This window comes from Phyllostomus hastatus, unplaced genomic scaffold (genome assembly GCF_019186645.2).
Source record: "Phyllostomus hastatus isolate PE091 unplaced genomic scaffold, TTU_PhHast_1.1 phas_scaffold_60, whole genome shotgun sequence".
In the NCBI taxonomy this organism is placed as follows: domain Eukaryota; kingdom Metazoa; phylum Chordata; class Mammalia; order Chiroptera; family Phyllostomidae; genus Phyllostomus; species Phyllostomus hastatus.
The window spans coordinates 2,217,375-2,234,300 of NW_025334038.1; the positions used below are offsets into that span (position 1 = coordinate 2,217,375).

Consider the following 16,926-nt stretch of genomic DNA (forward strand, 5'->3'; position numbering starts at 1 on the left):
TATCTGCATCTCCTAAGTCTCAGATGCTGGTTCTTTCACCTCCCTCATGTTTACAATTTAGAGGACTAAAGGCTCAATTTCTAGAATCTCTTATTTAGAAATCTACACACAACACACTTCCTTGGTGATTTCTTCCTATGTCATGGTATAACATATGGTACTGTCTATATGCCATCAGCTCTCAGTCATAACTCTAGCTTGGTCCTCTCCCTTCAACTCCAGAGTCATATCTCTGAATGGATTTTTAACAGACATCTCAAACTTAACATGTCCCAAACTGAACTCCTGATTTTCTACCCATACCCACTCCACCTGTATCTTTTCACATCTTCTATACCTGCTCTATCTGTAGCCTTTTACATCTTAGCAAATGGCAACTTCACCCCTCCAGTGGTTCAGGGCAAAAACCTTGTTGTTATCCTTGATTTCTTCTCTAGCACGCCTCATCTTATCTATTAGCATATTATGTCAGCTTTACTCTAAAAATATACCCAGAACAAAGTTGTGTCTTATTCCTTCTGTGGCTACTCCTGGCAAATCACCATTGATTACTTGGAATATTTCAATACATCATAAGTATCTCTCCTACCCTGCTCTCAGTTTATTAAATAGAACAGCCAGAGTGATAATGTCAAAATGTAAGTGACATTATGTTACTTCTCTCCTCAGATTTGTATTTGCTTCCTATCTCACTCAGGGTTAAAAAACAAAAACAAAGTCTCTGTTAAGACAAAGCTTTTAGAATCTGACCCTCTCCTGTACCTGTCTCCTCCTCATTTGCTCATTTTGCTCTAGCTGCACTGAATCCCTTTGTGTTCCCTGACTGTATCAGTCATACTCCTATCTTTGTACCTATTATTTCCTCAGCCTATCTGTATGACTTATCACTAAGTTCATCCCTTGCTATACTATCTAATATGCTATATACTTAAATTACCACCTTGTTTATTGTTTATCTCACCCCTTCCCCAAAATGTAAGTTCCTTGTAGGGAGAGGTTTGTTTTTTTATTTTATTCCATTAAATCCCCAAAGCCAATAACAATCATGGCAATGGCAGGTACTCAAGTAATTTCTTCATGAATTAAAAAGCAAACTGTACTATATATTATTTTTCCTCTGCCTTCTCTCCCTTCCCTTCCTCTCCCCTTCCCTTCCCTTTCTTTTCTTTCCTTTTATTGATATCAGAGAAAGGAGAAGGGAGGGAGAAAGAGAGAGAGAGAGAGAGAGAGAGAGAGAGAGAGAGAGAGAGAGGGAAATATTGATGTTGCACATGTCCTGACTGGGGAACAGAACGTACAATTCAGGCGTGAGTCCTGATCAGGAATGGAACCCGTGACTTTTTGGTTTGCAGAAGGATGCCCAACCCACTTAGCCACACTGGCCAGGGCTACACAGTAGATTATTTAGCAGCAGGGACCATGTCTCATTTGTTTCAATAGTCCTACTTCCCACCAAAGTACCTTAGCACACAGAAAAACCTCAATAACTATGAACCCATGAATAAATGAATGATACAAAAGAATCACCATGGAAGAAACACTGAGGTTGCCATTTTTTGTAAGGATTCTGCTCTCTTTTTGATGTGTCTATGGTGGTGGAGCAGTAAGTGTGGGAGAATAGAGTGGCTACCTCTTGCCTTTTCACTTTAGTTAATGTGGGAGGGTCACAGGTAGAAAAATGAAAGAGCTACATGTGTAATGGCCACCAGAAAGTTCTGGCACTGTCAATACCTGCTGTGGACTCTTCTCTCCCTGCATCTTATTTTATTCCCTGATGTTCCTGTAAGTTTCCTGAAACATACCCATATTTTGTCTGACCTTATCTTTCTTCATGAACACAATGTATCCTTAAACTTTACTGACAATCTCACTTTTGGTTTACTTGCCTCTATTTGAAAAAAGCAAAAAAAAATTGTAAATGAGGGGATTATAACAATTTGCCATTTGTTGTGGTAAAAGTATGTTTTCTAAGGCAGAAGTGCCAATATAATTCGTAAATATAGTCTGTAGAACAGAGACCTATACTCAATTTCAAAAGGTTGATAAGAATGATAGTCTCTGTATTCAGTGAATTAAAATGAAGTTAATGGTATTTAATGGATTATTAGTATTTGTTCTAAAAATGTGTTCTATAAGACTGAACTCAACATGAATTTGTTAATAATTTACTTCTAAAGAAAGGCACAATTTTATAAATGACGATACAAGGAAATTCCAGTTAAGTTATATCATGGTACAATTCATGTGCAAACATAAGATGAAAAAGAGAAAATAGTACAATATAATTTACAGATAAAACATGCTACTGTACAAAAAAAGTTCATTTATGGTTTAAAAATTTCAAAGAAATATGAGAATATATGAAGCTACTTACAGTAGATTTTTCAGGGGAAGATAGAACATCAAATGCTTCATTAATATGGTTTTCCAGATCTTGTTGAGAATGTGAATAATGAATTTGGTTCCAACTGCTTTTCTTTGATTGTTTGGGTGGTAAAGCTGGAGGCTGCTCATCTCCAGGGGCCTCTTGTGATCTAGATAGGAAAAAAGGAAGAGAATGAATATTTTGGAAGTTGTCTTATAGAACTCTATTTTAAAAGCTAGAGTCAGGCAACTCAGACATTTATAATGTATAGTAGGAGATAAGCATTTAATACCATATTGATTTGCAAATGCCACTGTTTAATGAAATCTTTTCTAAATTTAAGGTTTAAATAGCAAATCCAATTTCCTACTTTATGAAATCTTTAAACAATTCTACATATAATATACTTTAAGAGTGTCCATAGGGAGATATTTATTAATCTACTATAACAGTGTACACACCTCTCCAAAAAATGTTTTAAAGGTTTTCAGTGCAGTCATATGGATAGCTGGGGAACAAGGCAGGCAAAGAGAAATTAGACCTGAGAGTTGAGCCATTTCACAGGTAAAATGACAGGTAGTCAAGAAGTTGTGATTGGCCTGATTTATTTAAAAATAAAATATGATCCATGAAAGTAATGAACTCAGTGCTATAACAAGGATTAGAATCTGAGTAAGAATGCTGAGATGACTGAAGAGACAAAACTGAATGAGACATTATCAAAGTATACAATTTAAAGTGAGAAAGAAAAGCCCAAATTAACATTAGAAAATATAAGCCTCAAACTGTGACAGCAGGTATTGATAAAAAGAGCTAAGTATAATAGGGAAGTTTCAAGGTAAAAATCATAACTTTTAAGAATAGAGAATAGACTAATAGTTGCCAGAGAGGAAAGGGTTGGAAGGTGAATGGATTAAGGAGTACAAATTGGTAGTTACAAAATAGTCAGTGGGATGTAAAGTACACCATAAGGAATATAGTCAATAATATTGTAATAACTATGTATTGTGCCAGGTAGGTACTGAAAGTATTGGAGACTGCACTTTGTAAAATATATTTGTCTAACTATTATGCTGTACACCTGAACTAACAGAAAATAATATTGGATGTAAATTGTAATAGAAAACTAAACTAAACTAAGTAAACAAACAAACAAACAAACAAGCACAGTATATGTTAATATTAGTTGTGAGTTTTTCACAAAGACCAGAAGGGAGAACAGAACCAGTGGTTCCACCTGTATGCTAGAAGGCACACATTCATGAAGTTGTGAAGTTGAGGAGAACAGGCAAGGGGAAAATGGTTCTTGAGAAGAGCACTGACCATCACTTGGGTTATTATTTATCTCTGAGATGGCAGGTCCTTTTGGGGACCTGTTCAAAAATTATTCTTCTCTACCCCTTCCCATTTGACATTAGGCTTGGCCACTAAAATAGCCAATAAAATGAGAATTGAAGTGGTATGCTTCTACTTTTGAAAAAGGAAGCTCTAAGAAATAGCTCTGGAATCACTATTCTCCTCTCTTTCCTCAGCCATGATCAGCCATGTTCCAAAAAGGGGCTGGTGTTAGTCTGGGTCCTGGGATGAACATGGAGTCAAGCCACAGCTGATTCATGATTTATATATAATGTAAGAAAGAAATAACCTTTGTTGTTAGTAACTGTAAATTGGGGTGATGTGCTACCACAGCATAATTTAGCTCAAAATAACTAATACAGAGATTACTGCCATAGTGGTCCTTAGACACATATGCTCTCACTTGGTAGAGAAGCTATGAACTTATTTAGAGGCTCGCTGCTAGATACCTGGTAGATATTGGTAGTGAGCTAAAAATGTGATTAGTGCCAAGGAAGTCAGACAGGATTAATAATGAATGGTGTAACTTGATGGTCCTCCAGGAAGGTTTCTCCTAATGAGAATGTAGTCCTTCTGAAATTTTATAAACTAGTATAAAAATAATCATTTAATAAGGATTAAATAAGAATGCCCACACAGTCTATTTTTGTACATAGTAGTCTGAAGAACATAAAATGCTCTAAATTCTGATAAGCCTATTAAGACTGCTTCAGAGAACATATCTCTCCTTTTCGGCAAAGGCTTCTTTGAGGTCTACTTTAATAGCCAGGGATTCCAGATACCAAACATACTCGTTTTTATTCCATTAGTTTCAACTGCCAAGAACCCATGCCTCTAAGATTCAATACAATCAAACGCTGACGGTCTGGGAAAATGTTTTTACATGGATTTCAACACAGACATGAATCTCAACCATGCCCTGCCACAAGAGATGAAGATGGATAGCCCTTGGCAGAGACTCAAAGATGTGACATTTCAATTAAAAGCCTCTAAGACTTCACAAAAACCAGAAGTCTGTGGACTCCACATATTTCAATCAGTAAGTCTCATTCCTTACTTAGGCAAAGTGAATAGAAACTTTTTCTAGCTTTGCATACAGTTGTTACACCCAGGAAGCATTTAGCTTCAAACGAAAGGTCTGTAGGAAAGAGTATAAAGGCTGAGATCAGATCAGAATGGAGTCAGAGCAGCCTTCTTTCTTCTTGGTCCAGTAACAGTCTAAATACAGTGCCAAAAATAAACAGGGACAAAATGATGCCTGACCTGCAGTGCAACATCGAAGTGAGCTAAACTTGGTGGATATTGGTATAACTACGGCAATGCTTAGTTCCAAGAGAGGGACAGCACTGACATTATGGGATGTTTTGCTAAAACTGTTGAATCTGCATTTCTGGAGTGAGAGATAAAGCATTTATGGCCAAAAACAACAACTACAACAGTAACCTCCCAAAGGGACTTTTATTATGTAATTCTGATTAGAAATCACTGTGATAGAACAACGAATGCAAATTCATGGTTTGTGGGACAACTCTGGCCAAAATACAATTGGCCCATTCATTGTTTTTGTAAATGTGAGTTAACTGATGACATTAAAATTATATACAAATCTGTATTTCCAGAATAAAAAATTTGGGGAGTTCTGGAAAGAATGGACCTGAATTACAAGTTGTCAACCACTGGACAAAGATGAATGGTCGCTGCTGCCTTTAAGTGCCATAAGCATTCTGGTCCACATAAATCCTACCTCGTGTTACTCATCAGACTCCAGTGAGTATAAGCTCTCCTTTAAACATTCATAGCCACAGGAAGACACAGATAGGAAGACAGCCCAAGCATACAGGCTTGCGTTGCCATTTAAGCCAAATCCTAAAGAAAAGGTAAAAAGAATGGAGTCTAGACAGAGGATCAGCCAAGATGTAACAGGAAAGGAGAATATTATTTTGGATTTCAGGTCAGGGGTTATCTACTTTCCTTCACTGTTTTATGTAACCTTTTTGTTAAAGTAACTTCTCAGAATATAGTGGACAGGTTCTCCACATGCCTGATTGCTATTAGGGCTAGGTCGTTCTGGGAAGGTTCTACAACCTATTTACGTGCTTTCCCAGTAATCCCAGTAACTGTTTTCCCTTTCTACATTTCTAACTTCAATAACCAAACCATCTCTCTCTACCTACCCTCTGACCTATATACCTACTTACTTACCTACCTAACATACAATCTCTAAAAATAATCAAGGACATGAAAAAAAGATGGCAGCAGAGTGGAAGGATATATTGTGTACCTCCTCTTAGAACCAAATTGGAAATAAAACTAAAGAAAGGACTAGACACCTGAAATAAACCAAAGACTACCTGAAAAGAGGCTTTTAACCAAGGGCAGGAATAAACAAAAAAGAATACCATGACCAATAGGAAGGGTGAAGTCATTAAAGCAGCCAACCCCAGTCACATGAGCAGCTGGCTAAAGCAGCCACATGGCTGTCTCTCCTTGAAAGGAGAGAAGTGGGGGACAGGTCATGTTCCCAAATACAGAGGGCCAATGTCAGAATCAGCAGACCATGTAGCACACAGTGGTGAAAGGCTGTGGGGTTTGTCTCACCTGGGGAGAGATGAGGCCCACTGGAAATAAAGCCACTATTTTTCCCCCCTTTCTTAATTCTTAAAGGGGAAAGGGGCCAAAGCATAGGTCTGAAGTTCGCAACTACCTGGGCCCCAGTGAAGGGGGAGTGGTGCAGATTGCAGTCTCATGAGAAGAGTCTAGTGTGGGAAGCACTGGGGAGCGACATTGGGAAGCAGATGTGGAGCTTTCTGTGCTGGAATGTACCTGGATTCCACAGTAGCCATCATGCTTGAGAGGAGCAAGCCCTTCCCAGGAAAAAAGCAATTACCTTACCCCTAGCAATCCTGGTTGTTCCACCCTGCATCTTCCCCACCCCACTTTTTATGTAGTTTGTTTTGTGTGTTTTTTTCTTTTCTCCTTTTATTCTTTCTTGTCTCCCATCCTGTATTTTAACCCCTGCTGAGGAGACAGCAGCATATGCAGGCTCAGGGGGTGTCAAGAGACCAGCTGTAGGGCACGGCCATACCATAAACTCTCCTGGGAAACAGACTGGCACTTCTTTCTCACTGGGAGCCACAGAAAAACCCTCCCAGTTTCCTGCAATGCAAAACCTGGTCTGTGGAGGCCCCATCCAATATTCTACTGGGGACCCCACTCTGCTGAGTACAGGGACATAATATCTGAACAGACTCAGACCAGTGGCTCAGGGTAGGGGGAACAACTAACCATCTTCCCTGGAATCTGAAAGGCACCTGCCACGGAAGGTCCAGGAGTCCCATCCTCTCAATCCCACCAGAAGCCCTCTCAGAAACAGTTGGGTTTATAACTAGGCTAAGGCTGACAACAGGCCGGCAGGCAGAGGAAGGCAGAGGCAGAGAGAGGTGAATCTGGTGGTAATTTGGGTTGTTTGCCTACAGACCCCTGGACCTAGTGCTGTTAAAACCCAGATGTGCAGAACAGCTTGGCCCATCCTGGGTAGAGCCAAGCTTGGAGGAAATCAGCCACAAGCTGTGGATTGCTGGTAGCTCCAAACAGGCTGCGGAGGGCTGGAAGAGGACAGCACCTGACACTAGCGTACACCAGCCAGCCTCAGACTACAGGAGAGACATATCCATAGGGAGAGTCCAGCTGGTAAGCATTAAACTTCTGAGATGAATTCCACTTTGTTCTTTTTCATTGTTTCTTCTTTTTTTAGAATCAGGGAACAGACTAAGAGCTGTAAGAGGGAAAGAGAATGGGGGGACTGATTGAAGGAAGGTGAAGGGATTAGTCAAAGAACATATATGAAGGAGCTATGAACTTGGACAAGGGTGAGGGGGCTGATTATGGAAGTGGGGGGAAGGCTGGGTTGAGGTGACCAAAGGGGGGAAAAGTAGGACAACTGTAATAGTATAAACAATAAAGCATTTAAAAAATAAAATGAAAAAAAAAAAAAGTAATCAAAGATGTCAACACAGGCTGCTGAAATTCGTATTTTGGGTAAAGGCTATCAATCACATTGTAAAGACATACTTTGAAAGTATTAACTCAATTTATTGTAATAAATGATAATTTCCTTCTACATATCTAAGGTAGAGCTGTCATATAAAGTCAATCTATTACTTACTCAAAGAATATTTAGGAAGATGACTTTCACAGGTAAACCATGCATTATAATTAGAAATTATAATACATTTAAATAATGTCATGAAACAGGCCAGTTCTAATAAAATATACTATTTCTAGGCTACAAAACAAAAATAAAAACTCCACCCTAAACTCAAAAGCAAAATGAAACAAGCAAAAAAACAACTGCTAAGTATAACAGAATGAAGATATATATAACATCATATACATGGGAAGAACAATGAAGTAGCATAGTAGAAGACAGCCCCATCAGAAATAACAGTTGATATCCTGAAAGAAGGGACGTATATCTTAATGAGAAGCCAGCACCCACTATCAGGCATTTTGGACAGGTCTAGAGAAATAGAAACCACAACCCTCTGTAAAAATAAATAAATAAAATCTTTAAAAAGCATACAGATAAAATTCTGGTTCAAAATTCAGGCTTCTCAATATTTTGGCTAATTTGTAACAACATTAAGAGTATTTCAAAGTAAACACCATTTCAGACAAATTGCAAGGTAATGCTCAATGTGATTAAAAAAGTGTGTATAGACGCTCAGGGATGTGATTAACATAAGAATAGAGTTGAAATATCCCATTATTGTATTTATAGGAATCTATTTCAGAATTGAGGTCCCAGACCTGAGATTCTGGGGTTCAACCAAATTCCAAGTCCCTCATCTTAGCTGCCAAATGCAAGTAATGGAGACTTTTGCCAGAGACAGAGGGTAGGTAAGTTCAGTGCAGCTAGAGCAGCCTGGGGACCTGCACTTAGTCTTATCACAAGTACAACAGATAAGACTGTACATCCTCTGAGTTCCTGAGGCTTGATACTTTTATCTGTACCCTCTTTGGTTTTTTTATTTCCTTGTCCTAAGGCAGCCAAGCACTATTAGCAGGTCTATATAAGATTAGCAGGGAAACTGGGTTAAGTGGAGTCTAGTGATGAAGTTATCTATGCCAGTAACTCAGAAGGGCAGAGGGAAGGCACATCTTTGAGGACTAAGTTAACAAACTGTTATACAAACAAAGCTGTGGTGACTCATTAGATAAGACTAGAATGAGACAGGCCAGGAAAAAAATGACTCAGGGAAATGGATTAAACACTGGAGGATTATGAAGTCTGCATAGAGTTTGTCACCATTAGGGACCCAAGGACAAAGTGGAGATTTGGGGAATTTCTCATTGTGTTCCATCAGATACCCCATAGTTCAAACATGCAGTCAGATGAATGGTTGATAAATACTTATAAGCTGCCAATATAAATCCTCCCAAAAGTTAACTGAAAAAGTTATATAGTTATTATAGTTAATATCTACTAAGCATTTTCTCTCTGCTGAACTATGCATCTCATTAAATGTTCACAGCAATTCTATGAGGTAGATATTATCATCCTGTTTTTACAGTAGAGGAAATTGAGGCTTACAGAAGTAAAATAATTCACTCAAGGTCACCAAGTCAATTGGTGAAACCAAGTTTTAAACTCAGTCTGAATTCAGAGCCTGAAACTCGATGTTATAGTTGTACCTCAAAGGAAACAAAAAGCAGGAGCAAAGTTATTTTATTTAAAATTTTTAAAAATTAAATTAGCTCTAGTTATATTGGTTAATAAGATCATATAGGTTTCAGGTGTACATTTCTATGATACATGATCTGTACAGTGCATTGTGTGCCACCATCCAAAGTCAATCATCTTCTGCCACCATATATTTGGTGTACTTTACCCTTTACAACCCTCCACCTTCTTCCTTCTGGTAATTGCTATACTGTTATGTGTTTATGAGTTTCAGTTTTACAAGCAAAGTTATTTTAAACCAGGAGTTTCCAAACTTTTTGTAGCAGTGAACTCTTTTCAAATAAAATGTTTCAAATAAAAAGTCAATTTATACAATAGACAAAAGCTGAGCAACTCTCTTACCTATCAGTATCTGAAGCTTCAATAGAATTCCATCATCCCATTTTGGTTATAAGTGGTAATACTGTTATACTTCATATTCTAATAAAAACTACTTATATTTAAATGAACAGAATGTAAGATCAATAGAGACTGGGGCTCTAATAGCATCTATGTTTATTTTAATGAATAACATATTTCTAATTCAATGACTTTTAACATATTTAAAACCAACAATTTGCCTAAAATAATCCAAAGAGGGGATGGGAACCAGGGCTCAAAACACAGTGTTCAAATTTTACCCACATCAAAAAATTTTGTGGACAAATTACTATCTGTGTTAACTTTTGGATGCTTAAAAAGAGAAAGGGAGAAGATGGGAATATATAGCTGACTCTTGATCAATGTGAAGGGGTTAGGGCACTGACCCCTACACAGCTGAAAATCCACATATAACTTTTGACTCCGCCAAAGTGCAACTGTCTCTTGGTACCTGCAGGGGAATTGTTCCAGGACCCCTATGAATACCAAAATTCACAAATATTCAAGTCCCTTATGAAAAACAGTGTAGGAGCAAAGAACAATACCTTTCATATCTGCAGACTCCCCCCATCAAAAATACTGTTTTCAGTATGGATCTCTAAGACCTACTGACATTTTTCTAGAGTCCCTATAATAACTGCTTTCCTGATGACTCTATCTACATTTCCACCCATCTTTTCTTTAACCTTGATCACATTAACTGTATCTTATAACACCTTCTCCTCAACAACTAATGAATCTGCTTACATATTTGTTTATCTTATAAAGTACTTTACTTTTTTCTAACTCTTGCACTGCATTTTTACTTGCATATGAACTGCATTATATAAACCGATAAATCTAGACACTAGATATTAACATGAGAAAAAAATCATTTTGTACATTAAAGTGATGAGATATAAATACTAAATTATGAAGTTGATCTGTGTTTCAGCATATAATATAAGACAGGAAAGAATTTTAGAAATAGGGTGTTCATGCTTTCTATATTTCTTTTCAGCATGATGGTAATCTTGCTATATAACATTTCTGACACTGTCTAATCATCTTATGGGCCCCTTCCTGAAAAATATTTTTAAAAACTCTACTCCTCACTACCTTACTGATTGACCACAATGAAACATTGTCTATAGAAATATTTAATTGTATGCACTAAAAGTTAAAGAACATACTGAGTCACAGAAATAAGAACATTAATTTCTTTTTGGTAGGGGGAGTGCCAAGGATTCTCAGGGACAAATAAGCAGATTTACAAATATATAAACTTTTAAAACATGGCAAAAGTTAAAATCTTGTATCAAATATGCTAATTTCCCACAGTATTTCAAATAAAATAATTTGGAGTATTAGTACTTAGAAGAAAAAAATTAAATGGAAAAAGTTCTTACGGTGATGATTCCAAAATGATGCTATTAGCTTGCGTTGAAGATGGAGATCTGTGATTCACAAATACTTCACTTGGGGAAGTGTGAACCACATGGTCTACCAAATGACCAACTGAAGATGGTCGTAACCGGGTTCCCTCTTGTGTGAATGTAGAATTTCGACTACATAAAGAACAAGAAAATGGAGTAAAAATGTGCTTTAATTCAATTTTTAAAATTTTCTTACCTATGTGATTGCATCAAAAAGTGGTTGTGTGTTTCTAAGACTAACCACCATCAACTATGCAGTCTCTGATAATAAGTGTGATATAAACAGAAGGAACACAGAATAGGAAATCAAAATTTGAGCTATAGTCAACCATCTGCCACAAGGATTTTACCTATCCAGTCATCTATTATCTCTACCAACATTAATGTTTCTAACTTTTAGTCACTACAACTTTGTGTCTTAATCAGCATTTATAAAATAATGGGATAGAATAATTGGTTGAGAAATATCTACTGATCTAAATTCTTTTTTAAATTAAATTTATTGGGGTGACATTGTTTAATAAGATCATATAGGTTTCATGTACACATTTTTTTATAGTTCTAATAAAATTTGATTGAGAACCAGTAAGCAAATACTTTACAGAACACAGAAATATATATGATCCCAGCCCTTCCCAATACATGTCAATATAACATTGGGTGGGTTCCCTGAATACCTCAAATACTTTTGTTTTATACCTACATGGGAGAAACAGTTCTATACCTTAGCAATACAGAAATGAGGTGCTCTGACCTTTTAGGGGAAGCAGAAGAGGAATCAATTCAGTATGCATTTCTATGATCCATGATCTGCACATTGCATCGTGTGCCCACCATCCACAGTCATATCGTCTTCTGTCATCATGTATTTGGCACCATTTCCCTTTACTACCCTCCACCCCCTTCCCTCTGATAACCACCATATTGTTTGTGTCTATGAGTTTCAGTTTTATATCTCATATATAAGTGAAATCCTATGATTTTAGCTTTTCCTGACTTATTTCCCTTGGCATGATACTCTTTTTTATTCCTTCTATGTAAATATTTTAATTTATAGGACTTTCTTTAATTTCTAAGAATACTAAATAACATAGTTCCATCCTCATAAGTGACAGTCATATGAATTACTTTTATTACTATTATTAATTATGATAGTTAACATTTGAGTATGTGCCAGGCATTGTTCAAAGCATCTTTCATATATCAAACCTCATAGTATTAAGACATTATTACTATAAATACAATTTTATAGATGAAAAAAATGGGACAAACAGCCTTGGCTGGTGTGGCTCAGTGGACTGAGTGCCTGGTCTGCGAGCCAAAGGGGTCATTGGTTCAATTTCCAGTCAGGGCACGTGCCTGGGTTGTGTGCCAGGTTGGGTTCCCAGTAGGGAGCGCTCGAGAGGCAACCACACATTCATGTTTCTTTCCCTCTCTCCTTCCCTTCTCCTCTCTCTAAAAATACATAAAAATAAAAAAGATAATTTCCTTATAAAAAATAAAGAAAATGGGACAAAGAGATAAATTAATTAACTTGCACAAAGTTCTAATGCACAGTGACTCCAGGCCCATGCTCTTAATGACTACACTGTACGGTCTCTTTAAAATTTAGAAATAAACAATTTTTCAGATCATACCTAACTATTTCATGAATCAGAGCTACTACTAACTAGTTAATTCAATCATCTGGTTTAAATTCTTGTTCCTGGTAACAAATGTAGAAATGGCTGGCTGGAAAGGGACCAGAAAAAGAAATTCCTGGATTTTCTTCAACAAGCTAATTAGCCCTTGAATGCAGGCAGTCTTTTAAAGAAAGATGATTTAGCAACCTACAATTAACAAGACAGAAACTTTTTAGTCTAATTTTTTCTAGTAGTAAGGAAGACATCTAGGTATTAGGTATCCTTCTGTGAATCAAACTTTTTATGTATACTTTACTTCCAATATGGTAGAAATTTATGCTTTGGCTGACAAACATCCATCAGAATACAACTTTAGTTTAGTGCACATTTATTGGACAGTAATCTATTTTTAAAAAAGACTCCTTCAAATATTGTATTCCATACTAAAATTCAAATATTTTTATATCAACTTATGGGTTAACAAGGTCTGACAATTTGCTGACTTACATCTGTTAATTATTATATTAATTATGTATATATATTAACAATACATTTGAAAACATAAAATTAACATCTTTGGCTAGTATAAGTGGATCTTATTATCTATACCAAAGTATACAGCTTTTGTGAGAAATCCTAGAGTGAAGTACATATAGAATAAGTGCTGAATAACACATTGCTTGTTAGCATAGCTATGGCTAAACTTGTGGGAACTGGTCTTTGAAATCTGCTTTTCTAGACCACAGAAAATGGCAGAGCAGTGGTTGGGGTATGAGCTTAAGTAAGAGAAGCATAATCACTTAAGAATTTTCAGAAAATATATGCTCTTTTAGAAATTCTGTTGGAGATCCACATGGGAAAGGATTATGTCAACAACAACCATATTCCTAGATTTTAACTCCAGTAACAAATCTTGATTTATTGGCTAGGGACCCTTACTTTGAAAGTCAGCTGTGAAAGAAAGTGAGCATCCCCCTTGAATGTTTGTCCTACTACTCATTTGCCAAAGCTATTCCATGCCACTTATGCAATGAGCTGTAGGCTCAGAGGAAGGCTAAGAGAAAACGACGACCTGAAACAACAAAAATCATATCTAACCAAAGATTTAAATTAAAAAGACTTACACAGTTTGATCTTCAAACAATGGACATATACAAAAAATTTAGAAACGAGCAAAGTGTACACCTGATGTGAGTCTACTTACTGATTAGGAGTTCCAGGTGGAGATCGTGATGGAAGGCTCTGTGTTTCTAACCTGTCATCAGATACTGAATTTTTGCTTACTATTTCCCAATCCATTAATTTCTGTGCCAAGGGCTTACTTGGAGATCTACAGAAATAATTTAACATGTAAAAATTTTAATTTTATACACCAAAACAATGGACCAAATCTTAGAATTTGTATTAATACATTACATTCTAAATGAGTAAACATAAAGAGTTTACTTATAAGAAATTAGTGCATTCACTAATAGCCTCTTTGGTAAGAGGCTATTTACCAAATAATTTCCTAAGCAAGTAAATCTGCTTTATATGAAGGAAGAAAAGATAAGCTAGAAAAAGTAGGAGAACAGGAAAGAGAAAAAGAGAAGAAATAAGAAATAACAGGAAGAAAAAAACACAAGGGAATGTGTTTTTGGTAGATGGCTACCGAAAGTTTTCTCAAGTATTTCTCAATATATGACATCTATTTAATAAGGAGGCTAATGTTATAAATTAAGCTACTTATATAAAACACATAATAAATCATCTTATAAACTGATAGTTTTATATTTGAGTAATAAATTTACTGAAGAACACAGAAAAAGACTGAACCAAAGAGCATGTTAACAATGATCAAGAATATGCAATAAAATTTATTTATAAATTAGGAAGCATTAAAATAATGATGGATAGGTACCCTGAATTCTAGTGTTGACCTTCCAATTAAACAAATAACTTAAGTTTCCACATCTAAATATCTACACTAATAGTATAATATGTAATATTAAGGTCCTTCCCTACCTCCCAAATTTTATAATATACAAGTATCTAAGTTTTCAGTGAGTATTTTAGTCCATTAATTTTACTAACCCACAAGTAACTTAAATTACTTATGAATCCAAATCACACAAGTGCCTATCATTTCATATATTTATAGCCAAAAGCCTTTTTAGTTTGGCCGAATGACATCTTAATATAAGAACATTTAACACTTGCTAGGAGATGTAAACGTTATTGATTTAAAAAAAGGATGTTGACTCAGATTTCATTCTGCATAAGTAAATTTAAAGTTATTAAAGCATGAACATTTCTAGTTATCATGAGTTTAAATTTTAGAATCTTCTAATCTGAAGATAACTCAAGACTTCTAGTCCAATCCTTTCATAGAGCAATGCAGATATTCCTTTCAGTTACAGTAAAATGAAAAAGTATATTATGTCATGTACTAGATATTTAAAACAAAGTACAAAATTTTAGAAGAAACCTTAGCATTTGTGGCTCTTTATTAATGCTAATTCTTAATGTTAATAAAACTATTCATTCTCACATATTAGACCACTAAGTGTAAGCTGTACAAGAATTTGCCAACTATAGTCAGGAGATCAACTACTTTCATTTTCTAACAGAGAAAAAAAGTCATTTGAAGGAGGAAAAAATCCAGTTATACTCACCTAGAATGAAGCATCAGAACACTTTGCTGTTGTTAATACACTAAACATGGTTGTAAATGCTTTGCATTTAAAACTAAATTTCAGGTGTTTGATTTTATTAACAGTTTTAACCTCAGAGACGCACCCACTCAAGCTTGCTGTCTATGTTTCCTGTTGAGTGTGGAAATTTCAGAGAAAAAAATACCACACTTCATCAGTATGTTTGCAATGTGGTAAATTTATTTTCTGACCATGGAGCCTTATTTTTCTGTTGCATGGGAACATTCTTTTGCTTTCTTCTTAGATGTACGACAATTTAAAAAGTGTGAAAGCAATTCAAAGAGTAGATACATAAAAAATAAAATAAGTAACATTTATTATTGCTGAAAAAATCTTACATGAAAAGTTTAAGGAGAAATCTGTTCTACTTTTATTGCCAACTAAAATTCCATGAAGTGGACAAGAACTCTAGAATTCTCTAACACTTTAACAGAGCAAGTTAATTTAATAATTGCTAAAATCATTTGAGTATTATGATAGATATACATCAGGTCATCACAACAGGATTCTGATACATTATAAAATCCACCCCAGAAAAGCTTAAGCTTTCAGAGTTAGCAGGATCACTAAAACAGTACTATTCAAATCTTGTCCAGCGAGTAACTTACTATTTCAAGGAGGATTCAGACAATTCTGGCATGACAAAAGAAATAGGACAGCTATTTGGGACTTATGGTATTGGAATTTTAGCTCTACTATTCATTGACTAATGCACATCAGTTTTACAAAATCACCTATTAAACAATTTCACAGTTTAACAATGCACATATAAAATGAAAAACTAAGATGCAGGTGTAACTGTATGCATATTTCTCAAAATCTGTTATGACCAAAACATGAAAACATTAGGACATCATACACAGTAGAACTAGTTAACAAATCATGTTCAGTATTTTATAAATATCAAGCAAGAAAAGAATAAAATGTTAGTATTTTGTTATGGTGTGGTCTTAAGAGAGAAGAATCAAAAAACATTTACTTTGATTTTAACAAGTCTGAAAGGAATGTTTAATAAGAGCTAGGACAAATACATTTTAAATTAAAACAGCATAGTTGATGGGAAGTAAACTCTCAAGAGTAATTCCAAGGAAAACACTGTCAAATTAACATTTCTGTGTACATTTTACATTTGTATACAGGTCTTAGTACTTTCTAACTGGAAACAAGCATATTTAAGACTATAAAAGGGAGGATTTTGAATAATTTCAGTAGCCACATCTATTAGAGTAGGCATCTATGTTCTTTCTTTTCTTCTCCTTTCTAATATAGCCACTAATATAACACCAATATTTATATTTAATAACCAAGCCACTACTATAACAATATTTATATTTAATAAATAGAACATTTCCCTCACAAATCTAAAAATAAG

At 35.5% G+C, this 16,926-nt stretch overlaps 1 protein-coding gene across 4 annotated transcripts in view; it reads right to left on the reverse strand.

The window, feature by feature from the left end:
* Positions 1-16,926, reverse strand: part of PTPN4 (protein tyrosine phosphatase non-receptor type 4) — a 288,687-nt gene that overhangs the window by 52,109 nt on the left and 219,652 nt on the right. For all 4 annotated transcript variants that reach the window (XM_045825868.1, XM_045825866.1, XM_045825867.1 and 1 more), the window contains 3 exons: positions 14,066-14,191; positions 11,213-11,371; positions 2,375-2,534 (listed from right to left, as the gene is read on the reverse strand). In XM_045825868.1, the coding sequence (XP_045681824.1) occupies positions 2,375-2,534; positions 11,213-11,371; positions 14,066-14,191 (445 nt within the window). The remainder of the gene's footprint in view (positions 1-2,374; positions 2,535-11,212; positions 11,372-14,065; positions 14,192-16,926) is intronic.